A 12499-nucleotide genomic window follows, 5' to 3' on the forward strand; every position below is an offset into this window, starting at 1 on the left:
CTTGCTGAGGCAATTGGGGCTAAGGGACTCGCCCCGCGGCGGGAGCGCTAAGTGTCTGAGGCCAGATTTGAGCTCGGGTCCCGCGGCTTCCCCGCCCCCCCCATCCGCCGCCGGGAGGCCTCTCCCTCAGCCCCCCGGGATTTCCGCCGGAGGCCGCTGCCCCTGCCCGTGACCTCGCGAGACCTCCCGGGACCCGCCGCCGCCTCCGCGGGGATCCCGCCGCCGCCTCCGGGGCCCGCTCAGCGTTAACGGGCCCAGTTCTCCGCGTTCCACGTCGTTAAGGGAGCGGGGGCGCCCCCTGCTGGGGGAGGGCGGCTATGCGCGCAGCATGGCCCACGTAGCCAGTGGGTCCCTCGGGGCCGCCTTTCTGGCCGCTCCCCGGCGCGGGGGCCACGGGCAGGGCGCACGAGGCAGGCCCCCGTAACGGCCACAGGGACGCCGCCATTCCCGGGCCAGAGCGGAGCAGGAGCAGACGTCGGAACGGGGGCTGTCGGGAAAAAGCCTGCGCCAGGGTTCTCAGCGCGCTGCAGGAAGCCGAGGTTCCCAGAGGCCGGGGTAGGAGGAGGGCGGGGCCGCAAACGGCCGGCGGAGCGAGCCGGGATAGGCCGCAAGCCCGACTCCGCAGGGGCGAATTGTCCGGAGGCGTCGCGGGGCGTCCGTTTGCGCGCAGGGGGGGCCGTGACGCTGCCCCCGTGGCGGCGGGCGGGGGCGGCCTTCCCTGCCAGCGCTCCCCGCTACTTCTCCGGGTCCCGACGTCCCGCCGCCGCCGCCGCCGCCGCCTTCTTCCAGTCTTTTAGATGAGATACAATAAACGAGCTCACACCTGGGAGCACCGCGTGTGCGGGATCACCGTGTGATCGCTTCCAACCCCCTCCCCCACACACACCGACCCCACCAGCCGATGCCGCTCCCGGCCTTTCCCCAGACGTTCTGCGCCTTCCTCAGACCGCTTAGCCCCCTCCCCCCCTTGTGCTTCCGGGGTCACCTCTGCTGCGCTTACATGGGAGGCATTTCCCTCCGGGTGGGAGACGCAGGCCCCGCCCCGCCGGCGGAGCCGCTTTCATTAAAGGGAGGAGCTGTCGCCGCAGGCCCCGCCCAGGCGCTGACTGACGGGCAGCACCTCCCTTGGGCCCCGGCGGCCAGCGGGCCACGCATCCAGGCCGGCAGCCGAGCCCCGTCTGCGGCCTTGCTCACGAATCCTTTTTGTTTCATCGCGTACAGACTCCGTCTCTGCCGGGGGCTGCAACGGGCCTGTGTCCCAAAGAGGCCGCGCGGGGGCGCAAGGGTGTCAGCGGGGGGGGAGGGGGGGGCGGATGGCGCGCGGTGGGAGCGCGGTGGGAGCTTGTTCTGTGAGACGGGACCGGCGGGAGGCGGTGCTGAGGGAGGGGGCGGGGCCGGGAGGGCCCCCGCGGGGCTCTGCCACCAGGAGGCGACGTAGTTTCACCACCTCGCGCCGGGAGAGACGGGACTGAGGCGGCTCCCTACAAGCCGTTCCCGCCTTCCCGGCGGCCGCTCGCGCTTGTTTCTTTCTCATCGCCCTTTAGAGCTGCTTTTTCTCGTGGGGCGAGGTCGCGGCGCCGACGCGTGTGCGCGCGCTGCGTGTTTTACCTGCCACGGGGGGGGGTCGTTTCGGCCTGGACCGGAAAGGGGAGGGGGGGAGGGGAGAAGAGGGAGAGGAGGGAGAGGGGGGAGGAGGGAGAGGGGGGAGGGGAACCTTGGAACGCAAGGTCTTGTAAGAGTCAGTGCTGGAAACTTGCCCGGATGTTCCGAAAACGCAAAACTGACAAGAAAAGCAACGCGAAGACTCCTTAGAGCGCAAGGAGCCCACCGAGGGGTGTGGCCGGTGCTCTCGTTCTCTTTTCTTGCGGTTCCAGCTTTTAAAGCCATCTCACCGCCCGGATAGTGGGAGGGGCCGTTTTCGCAGCTTCGCCGCCACGGGGGCTTCTCGTTTCTACCTCTGGCTTCTTGATGCCCGGATACGGGTCATCAAACTGCTCTGGAACTGATTTTGCGGCACGGAGCCTCTGGCGCCCGGTGCCCTCCTCATGCAAGAAGGACTGAGCTCTGAGAGCGAAGCAGAAGAAAAATGGCTCAAAAGAAAGGTCGGGTGCGCGCATTGAGCTGGTGCAGCCCAGGTGTGAACACGGACACACGGAATGTGTGCCTGGCCCGGAGCAGAACCTTTTTTTGTCGTCGGTGACTTACAATCAATGTCTAATGTACAGCGTGACAATGTCTCCCTCCCCGCCCCTTTTTGAAAAGTAATTGTAACTTTTTATGGACAGAGCCCATGCCGGGGTAGTGCTTCACACCGTTGTCCCTTGCACTCGCTTCTGTTCCGCCTCCCCCCTCCTCCCTCTCTCCCTCTCCCCGCCCCCCTCCCTCCCTCTCCCCTCCCTCCTCCTCTCTCTCCCTCCCCTCCCTCTCCTCTCTCCCTCTCCCCTCTCCTCCTCCTCCCCTCCCCTCCCTCTCCCTCCCCTCCTCCTTCCCTCTCCCCTCCCCCCTCCTCCCTCTCCCCTCTCCCTCCCCTCCCCATAGCAGCGGTACGTGTTACCTAGGTCGCAGTGTATCCCAGGCACGATGCACGTGTGCAGAACCGGACAGTTCTCGCGTGGTGGCAGAGCGTTTCGAGCTCATATTGGTGTGATCAGCAACAGTCAAACACCCTGTGCCTTTTATTTTTGAGAAGCAACTGGAGTCAGGTGTCCGGGTCACTCGCTGTGCCTGATCTAAAACTATTATAAAGCAGCGGTCACCGAAGCCATTGGTATTGGCGAAGAAATAGATCAGTGGATCAGTGGAATGGATTAAGTTCACAGGACAAAATCGTCAATGACTATAGCAATCTAGTGTTTGACAAACCCAAAGATCCTCACTTTTGGGAAAAGAATTCATTATTTGACAAAAAACTGCTGGGAAGTCATTTCCAGTTGGAAATGAGTATGGCAGAAATGAGGCTCGGACCCACACTTAACACCGTACACCAAGATAAGATCAAAATGGGTCCATGATTAGGCATAAAGAACGAGATTATAAATAAATTAGAGAAAAATAGGATCGTTTACCTCTCAGACCTGTGGAAGAGGAAGGAATTTGTGACCAAAGAAGAACTAGAGATCATTACTGATCACAAAATAGAAAATTTGATTATATCAAATTAAACAGCGTTTGTACAAACAAAACTAATGCAGACAAGATTAGAAGGGAAGCAACAAACTGGGAAAACATTTTTTTACAATTAAAGGTCCTGATAAAGGCCTCATTTCCAAAATATATAGAGAATTGACTAAGAAATCAAGCCATTCTCCAACTGATAAATGGTCAAAGGATATGAACAGACAATTTTCAGATGATGAAATTGAAACTATTTCCACTCATATGAGAGAGTGTTTCAAGTCAATATTTCTCAGAGAAATGCAAATTAAGATAACTCTGAGATACCACTACACACCTGTCAGATTGGCTAAAATGACAGGAAAAAATAGTGATGAATGTTGGAGGGGATGCGGGAAAACTGGGACACTGATGCATTGTGGGTGGAGCTGTGAAGGAATCCAACCATTCTGGAGAGTAGTTTGGAATTATGCTCAAAAAGTTATCAAACTGTGCATACCCTTTGATCCAGCAGCGTTTCTACTGGGCTTATACCCCAAGGAGATACTAAAGAAGGGAAAGGGACCTGTATGTGCCAAAATGTCTGTGGCAGCCCTGTTTGTAGTGGCCAGAAGCTGGAAAATGAATGGATGCCCATCAACTGGAGAATGGTTGGGTAAATTGTGGTATATGAATGTTATGGAATATTATTGTTCTGTAAGAAATGATCAACAGGCTGAATACAGAGAGGCTTGGAGAGACTCACATGAACTGATGCTAAGTGAAATGAGCAGACCCAGGAGATCATTATATACGTCAACAACGATACTGTATGAGGACGTAATCTGATGGAAGTGGATTTCTTTGACAAAGAGAAGATCTAATTCAGTTTCCATCGATCAATGATGGACAGAAGCAGCCACACCCAAAGAAAGAATACTGGGAAATGAATGTAAACTGCTTGCATTTTTGTTTTCCTCCCCGGGTCATTTTTACCTTCTGAATCCAATTCTCCCTGAGCAATAAGAGAACTGTTCGCTTCTGCACACATATATTGTACTTAGGATATACTATTTTAACATGCATAAAACTGCTTGCCATCTAAGGGAAGGGAGGGGAAAAGTCGGAACAGAAGTGAGTGCAAGGGATAATATTGTAAAAATTTACCCTGGCATGGGTTCTGGCAATAAAAAGTTATAATAATAGTAATAAAAAGTGTCCGGGTCAACAAAGTGATGTCATTTTAGTCCTCTTTAAAATCAAAGACAAGAACCAATAGGTTATGATTATTTTGGTTGGAAGTTATTGACGTACTTTTCAAGCAGTTATTGATCATTTGTCTTTGATCTGCTTTTGACCATTTATTTTTTAGGGAATGGAGTTTATTCATAAATTCATGTCATTTCTTTATAGAGTTTAGATAAGAACCAATAGATTATATTCTGAGAATAAAAGGGAGATTAGTAAAATTGAAAATAAGAAAATGAATTGATAAATAAAACTAAGAGTTGATTTTTATGAAAAAACCCAACAAAACAGATAAATCTTTAGTTAATTTGATCAGAATAAGGAAAGAAGAAATTCAGATTGTTAGTCTCAAAAATGAAAAGGGAAAACTTTCCACCAAATGAAGAGGAAATTAGGGCAATAATTTGGAGTTATCTTGCCCAACAATACGCCAATAACTTTGTTAATCTCAGTGAAATGGAGGAATCTCTACACACATATAGATTGCCCAGGTAAACAGAGAAGTAAATCATTTAGATAGTCCCATTAAAAAAAAAAGAAATAGAACAAGAACCAATAGATTATGATTCTTTTGGTTGGAAGTCGTTGAAATACTTTTCAGGCACTTATTGATAATTTGCCTTTGATCTGTTTTTGATCGATTATCTTGTAGGGAATGGATTTTATTCATGTCATTTCTTTATAGAGTTTAGCTAAGAACCAATAGATGGTGATTATTTTGGTTGGAAGTTGTTTGAAGGCTTTTCAGGCATTTATTGATAACTTGCCTTGGATCTGCTTTCGGAATGGAGTTTACTCATAAATAGGTGTCATTTCTTTCCAGAGTGGAGATATCGGCTTTTTTGAAGAAATTTTGGCGGCAAAGATTTTTTTCCAATCTATTTCTTTCCTTTTAAAATAAATGTTGATCGAGTCCCACTGGATTTTGATTCTGCATGCTTTTAGCTGTGCAAAAGGGCTTTGCAAAATCAGCAAAAGTCTCTCTTTTGCTCCCATTACGTCTTCCACTTGTTGAATGGAGATAATAATGATGTGGGAAAGATTCCTACCTTTGATTCCCAAACTCCTCCGGTGAATGTAATTGCCCTTTGACTCACAAATCCTGGTCCCTTTGAATTCCAATAGAAAGTCCGGACCTGTCCCAGCCCCACCGGGATCGGAGCCAACTTTGGGGCTACACCCAAAAGCCCCTCTAGCCAAGTCTCCTATTATAAAAGGGCCACGCTGGGAACCCCTCTTGGCAGAGATTCCAAACATGCCCCCATGTGAGGACCCTCTGTCCACTGGCCCCTCTGTCCGGTGCCCTCCTTGTCTCTACCTTCCCCTATCTCCTACTTCTAAACTCAATAATAAACCTCTTTTACCAATCTAGCTCTCGGGCTAATAAATGCTTTCATTGGGGACTCGCACCACTACTAGACCTCATTTACGGCCGAATCCTTGCGCCGAATCCAAGGGGGTTGCAGGGGAGCTCTGTTTGACTCCCTGTACCCCAAACCTGCCACTAGACCTTAACTAAACCCTAATTTCATTTAGGTGCCCAAATCTAGACCTCAACAATAATAATCAGAAGGTCGCTGTATAGTTATCTGTGCGTCCCATCTTGCGAAGAATCTTCAGTGATGAACTTCTACTCAGGAGGCAGCTTGCTGGAGGCGAGCTTTGGAGGCAGTTTTGTGCTTACCCCAATCAAACGCCGCCCAGAGTCAGTAAGCACTAAGCCCTCCCGCTGGGTTCTTGGGCTCTCTACCTGTAATGGGCTGAGGTTTGAGTTGATGCACTGAGGTCCCAAGCACGTGAGGCTAGATGTGTTGTATAGGAAATGACGATTTTGGTGGGTGGAGGCAGAGAGAGACAGGAAGAGAAGCTGGGAGAGATTGGCCTGGGTTCCAGACTCCTAGCTGCCGGTCGTGTGGCTGCGGGTCTAGCGAGCTTCTTCACTCGGCTGCACACATTGCTATTGCCCATTCTCTTCCACCTCCGATCTTTCTTCACTGAGAATAAAGACCGACAATTTTCCCCTAACCTGAACTCCGGACTCCGGCTGATTTTAAAATAGGCGGTCATCACATCTACCTTTGGCTGCAATGAGAATCATGGTGCATGTGACTTTCTTGTCCTTTCATCAATCAATCAGTCAGTCAGTCGGTATCAACAAATCCTTGAAGGGTTGCCCGATGGTGAGCGGGTCATCTGGGTCCAAGGGAACCGAGGCATTTCTTCCAGATTTGGGCCCTTTTAATGGCCCCTCCGGCCCAAGTCCCAAAGAGGGCCGGGAACTCAAAAAGTCCTTGCAGGGGAGGGGAAGGATCGCCCCGAGGAGGCAGAGCAGGGTCCTGGGGGGGAAGGGGGGAGTGCTTGACTGGACAAGCTGGCCACTGAGGGATCACCTAAGGACAGCCCGAGGGCTCCAGAGATCCAAGCTATCGATTGGGTGGATCCCCTGGAGAGGATTTCCAGGAATGTACCTAGGCCCGGCTGGGATCTGCGGGGCTGGAGGGAGGATCTAATGAGCTCCCTCCTCCCTCCTGACCGTGGGAAGACTGGAGAGGACTTGCTCCCCAAGTTCTTTTTAACAAGGGGAGGACCCATCCAAACGGGACCTGGCCACAAGCTTTCCAGCGGCGGGCCCCGCACCACAGGCGCGGCGCGGCGGCCCCCCGGGGTGGCAGAACGGGGGCAGGCTGCGGGCCAGTGAACCGAGCGGTCCCCAACCCCTGCTGGCCCTCCCTCCCTGGCACTAAGCCGGGGCTTTCCAAGTTAGGAGAAGCCTGGTGGGGCTCCCGGATCCCTCCGCGGCAACAGGGGAAGCTTCCACTCCCGAGAGACGAGCTCCAAGCTGGGAGGGGCCCTTGGAAGACGCGGGTCTGGGAGTTTGTTGGACAGCCGAGGGGAGGGGAAGACGCAGCTGAAATTCAGCAGTCCAGCGAGAGGCTTGCTTATATATGTTTATATATGGTTTATTCCTGCTGCTCCTTTGAAGGAGTTTGTCCATTTACCTCCTTGTGCTTGTCCGGAGGTAATGAGGAGCCGGCCTATATCTGATGAGAATTGTACACGGCAGCTCCGGGACTCCCCAAGCCTCTGGGATGGGCCACAAGGAAGCGGAGACGAGAGGAAGCGCAATCTGACTCTTCCTCCGGAGACCGTTGTCCCCTTCCCTCTGCCCACGGTGAAGCCGCCTGTGAGAGCCAGAGCCGGGGCCTCCCGGGGGGAGCGGAGAGAGGGGCCAGCCCAGCTGGGCCGCGGGGTGGCCATGGGGCTACATTGTCACGGGACAGGAATTCTGCAGGCAGGACTAACCCCGGCGGAGTGCGGCCCGTCCCTTTGGGGGGCTCCCTCTTGGAAGTTCCTCTCCCCATCTGCTCCCCTCTGGCGCTCTCAGGGGAGCAGGAGACTCAGTCGGGCCCGGCTCTGCCCGTGATAACTTCAGCATTCAGCCGGTCTCTGTGGCTGCCGAGGAAAGCTGCCAGTCACCTCCTGAGCCTGATCGGTGCCGGGGCCGCTGCAGACACCGGCGCGGGAGGGGGGGGAAAGGGGAGGGAAAGGGGGGGCGCCGCAGACACCGGCGCCTGGTCCAGGCAGGCCAAGATTCCTGCCAATGGCTCTGCTTCTGAGCCTGCTAAAGCCGCTAGAACTCCACTCCTCCATCCCCTCCCCGCCCGATGCTGCAGTACAAGGTTCTCCCCATCAGAAGCTCCTGAACTAAAGGGGGCGTGCTTTTGGTGACGGGGAGGCCGGGGGCAGCCGAGGGGAGGAGGCAGCAGCACAGTCAGCTCAGGGGGGAGGAGGGAGGGAGGGAGGAGTGAAAGGGGCCCAAGGCCCCCGGTTTCCCTTCCTCACCCCAAGGCCTGCCCTGGGACAAGTGAGCAGGCAGTGACTGGCAGGCCAGGCTGGCCGGCAGTGTGTGTCCCGGGCCTCTGCGGCCCAGCCCAGCTTGGTCGCCATGCGGTGACCAATCGATGGAGCGGGGCCCCCTCCCCACGCAGGGGCTCCCGGTTGTCAGGAGCAAGGGAGCGAGCCCGGGATGGGCTGCCGGCTCCGCGAGGGCTTCGAGCCTGGGGCTGCAGGGAGGGCGGCGGCAGCGGGCTGGGAGCTGAGGGCGCACTGGGGCCCGAGGCTGAGCCCCTGACGCCCCGCCCCGCCCCCGCCCCCTCCAATCCCAGCCCAGGTGAACAGGGTCGGCCTCCGGCTGGTGGAGCTCTGGGCTCGGTCCTCGCGAGGGAGGAGCGCTTTCTTCCCCGCCGCGGGGCATAGAGGGGGCCATGCCCTGGCCCAGGGTCCCTGCGCTGGGAAGGGTCCGGGCCTGGCGGGAAAGTCAGGCTCGCTCTCGGCTGGAGGACGCCTCCCAGTCCCAGGCTCAGCCTGGATCCCAGGTGCCCGCCCAGGTTGGGCCCCCTCCCCTCCCGGGCCCAGGTGTCCGCCCCACGGGCGGCCCCGGAGCCGGACCTGCCATTGGACGCCGGCCGGGCGGGGGCCCGCTCCCCCGGCCCAATAGGGTCCAATGGCGCCTGCGCCTCAGGCCCCCCTCCGAGGCCCAGGCCGGGGCAAGCTGCCCTGTCTGGCGGGTGGGGCAGGCTGCCCGGGAGGGGAGGAGGAGGAGGAGGAGGAGGGAGGAGGGGGGAGGAGGGGAGGAGGAGGAGGAGGAGGGAGGAGGAGGAGGAGGGGAGGAGGAGGAGGAGGAGGAGGAGGGGGGCAGGAGGAGGGAGGAAGGAGGAAGAAGGAAAAGAGAGGAGGGGAGGCCCAGGGACAGGAGGGCCCGCGCGGCGGGCGGGCCCCAGCTTGGGAGGGGCCGGCGGGACCGCAGCCGGGCCCCAGCCGGGCTGGGCGGGGCCCGAACGCGGCCCGCCCGGGGGAGGCTGCCCACCAGGAGGTGGCCCACCAGCCCACGCTGGCCGGGCCTGGGGAGCGGGCGGGGCCGGGCCGAGCCAGCGCGGGGGGCGGGACGGCCGAGGAGCAGGTCCGCGGCCCACGGGCTGCCAGGGAGAGCGCGCCGGCGGCCGGCTCCCGGGGCCTGGAGGAGTCTCCGCTCCCGGCGCGGAGGCGGGGAGGGGCCGGGGCTGGGAGCGGGCGGGCAGGACGGAGGGAGCTCCGGCCCGGGGAGAGAGGCCTTGGCCGGAGGGCTGGCGGCGCTTGGCTTTGGTGTCGTCCCCTCTCCCCCGCGCCGTGTCCCGGGGCCCTCCCGGCCTGGGGGCGCTCGCGCGGGGCTCGTGCGCGCCAGGCAGCCAGGCCCTGGGCCCGCCTCCTCCCCCGCCCTTCTGTTCTGCTCTGCGGGGGTGGGGGGTGAGGGGCGCCCCGGAGCTGGGCCCTGCAGTCACCCCCCACACACACACACACCTGCCACAGGGGAAGGAGCTGCCCCCCCCCCCGGCGGCCTGCGGTGGTCGCCCCTCCCGTTCTTAGCCGCCCGCCAGCAGGTGGGCGCTTGGAGGTGCCCTCGGGCTTTCCCATGGCGAGCGGAGGCGGGCGCCGGCGAGGCTCCGGGCTGGGAGAGCGGGCCTCCTGCTCCCCTCCCTCCCGGGGTGCACAGCCCGGCCCCCGGCCGCGGGCCCCCTCCCCTCGCTGCCCCAAGGGCCGGCCGGTAGCTGGGCTGCCTTCTCCTCCCCAGCCAGCCCCATCCCGGCGCCGCGGCGGCTGTGTCCGAGGGAGGCTCTGCTGCCCGCGGCCCCCTCCCAAGGCCGGCCTCTCCTTTTCGTGGGGGTCTAGCAGCGCCGCTTGCAGCCTCCAGAGATCCTTTTATCTCGGGCTTCAGGAGCCGCGTGATCTCGGCCACCCCGGGCTTTATGGTGCGCCCGGGTCCCTCCTCAGCGGGTCCCTCCTGGGACCGGCCACATGGTCTGGAAGCTCCTGCGCAGCCAGAGTCCTGCTTTCCGGGGCCCTGCCGGGGGATGGGAGACCCTGGGGCTCGGCTGCGGGCTGTCCTCTGGCGCCAGACCCCTCCCCGCCCCCCCCAGGCCCTGCGCTGGTATCGGTGGGACTGTGGGTCAGAGAGCCGGGAGGGGGGAAGGGGGGCTGGGGCCCGCCCACTCGCCATTTCGGGGCAAGCACTTGTCCCAGCATTTGGGGGAATTGGGGCCCGAGGGCCTTTGAGTCTCGGGAGAAAGTGCTGTGGGGGGGGCAGGGGCTCCCCCACTAACCGCCCCGCCCGCCTCAGGCGTGCCAGCATTTCTGTCGGGAACGGCTCCTCTGAGGCAGATTGTGGCCCTTGGCCTTTGGAGGGGGGGCGCCAGTGCCCTTCCGGGAGTGCCAGGGGGGCATGGGGCCGCCCCAGGGCCTGGGCCACACAGCCTGGGAAGGGCTGCAGGCATCTGCAGAGAGCCCAAGGGGCCGCCGGGCCTGGCCTCTGCCTGGTGGCCCCCAAGGGGGGGCTCTCCCGCCAGCTCAGGGGCTGCCCACGCAGCGAGGGCTGTGGGTCCGGCTCCCTTGGCCCGCCCGCCCTCAGTGCCCGGCTGCTTGCTCGGGTTCCTCCCCACCCCTCGGGCCCCCCTGAGCCATTCCCTCCTCCTCGCAGCAAATGGAGCGGCTGCAGATGCATGAATAATGGTTTTATTGCGGAGATGGGGCTGGGAGCTGCACTGGGATGGCTGAGGCTGGCGCCCCTCCCCTCCTCCACGCCCTGGGGGGGAACTGGGGTTCAGGGCTGGGAGAGGAGGAGGTTGGGGCGGGTCTGTCCTGCGGTCTTCTCTCTGGGCGCTGGCGGGGGCTGCCTTCCGGGCCTGCCATCCTCCGTGGGGAGGCCCCAGGCCAGGGAAGAAGCCTGACCTGGCCTTGGGGACCCTCCCCCAGGACCTCGCTTCTCAGTCACTGGGGGGGGGTCCTTTAAGAGCCCCTTTCAGAGACACTTCTAAATCCTCCAGCCGGTGCCGAAGGTTTCCAGGCCCAGGGATAAGAGGGTGGGCGCTAGCCCGGCCCGGCTGGCGATACCCGGGGCTCCCATTCAGCTGGTGGGGCCGAGGCTCCCGATGGAGGGCACCCTCAGTGAGAGGAGCATGGGGGAGGCGCTTTCCTCCTCCGCAGGGGCCTTGGCTCAGACACGCCGACCACCGGCTTAGCTGCCATCACTGGGGATCGAATATGGCACAAAGGGTTCCCTAGGGGCCTTGGGCAAAGCCGGAGGTGGGGGCAGCTCCAAGGGCGCCCAGGGCCGCTGGCCCTCCCCCAGCTCCCAGCCAGCTCCGACGGCAGATGGAGCTGGCCACTCCCAGAGGCCTCCTCTCTGGCCTCCAAGGGTGCCCCTCTTCCCAGAATCCCCAGCAGCCATTGGGGGAGCTTTCCTGAAAAGCCACAGCAAGGGGGGGGCCTCCCTGAACAGACAAGCGGGGGGGGGCACTCAGCCAGCCCCGGGAGGGAAGAGAGGCCCCTCAATGAATATCTGAGCAGGATGGACCCTAAAGGCCCAGTTAGTGAAGCTGGATACTCAGGGGGGCTCCCGGTCCCACCCGCTCCCCGGCCCTCCCCAGTGCCCGCCTGGTGTAATGCACCCGCTGTTGCATGCAGCCCACTGGGGGCGTGGGCCAGAGCTTCAGGGGGTCTTGTGAGGAAGAGGAGCTCCCCAAGGGGTCCTGGTGACAAACTGGAAGGAAATGGCCAGGTGAAGGGAGGGCGCAGCCAGGGAGAGGACTGGGTGGCCCAAAAAACCTTCCTCCTCCTCCCTCTCTCTCTCTTCCCCTCCTCACTCTTCTCCTTCCTCCTTTATCTTTTCCCTCTCCTCCCCCTTCCCCTCCCCCTTGTCTCTTCCTTCTGCTAAAAATTTTTCCTCCTCCTCTTCCTCCTCCTCCTCAGAGGTTGGGCAGGCTTAGGAAGAGGCTATTCCCCAAGCCTCAGAGCCTTCCCAGGAGGCTGAGCTGCTTTGGGAGAGGGTTGGGGGGGGGGGGACTCACCTCCCCAGGAGGTCTTTAAGTGGAGGCAGGTTGCCAAGGGGGGGGGGGTTCTGTGTAGCATAGACTCTGACCAGGGATGAGTTGGGCTCCCTTTCCTTTGGAACCCCTTCCAGCCAAGGGCCTGTGTCCCCAGGCAGCTCCCCTCCCTGTGCCTCCTTTGTCTGAGACATCAGTGCCCAGCCCCGAATGGCCTTCCTGCCTCAGACTGCGGGCAGAGGTTCCTCAGGCAGGGCAGCTGGCAGCGGCCTGGGGGCCTGGCCTCTGGCACAGCTGGGGGA

The 12499-nt window shown here is 59.9% G+C and overlaps 1 protein-coding gene across 1 annotated transcript; it reads right to left on the bottom strand.

Annotated features, from left to right (window-relative positions):
* Window positions 1–277: 277 nt before the first annotated feature.
* LOC116422158 (collagen alpha-1(I) chain-like) lies at window positions 278–10375 on the bottom strand. Its single transcript, XM_031957322.1, has 6 exons — window positions 9679–10375; window positions 9209–9401; window positions 8185–8919; window positions 1893–2064; window positions 1108–1251; window positions 278–790 (listed from the first exon to the last, which is right to left on the bottom strand). The coding sequence occupies exons 1-6, from the start codon at window positions 10373–10375 to the stop codon at window positions 278–280; spliced, it is 2454 nt and encodes an 817-aa protein (XP_031813182.1).
* Between the last annotated feature and the right edge of the window lie 2124 nt (window positions 10376–12499).

The sequence above is a fragment of the Sarcophilus harrisii genome, chromosome 3 (assembly GCF_902635505.1).
Source record: "Sarcophilus harrisii chromosome 3, mSarHar1.11, whole genome shotgun sequence".
Classification (NCBI taxonomy): domain Eukaryota; kingdom Metazoa; phylum Chordata; class Mammalia; order Dasyuromorphia; family Dasyuridae; genus Sarcophilus; species Sarcophilus harrisii.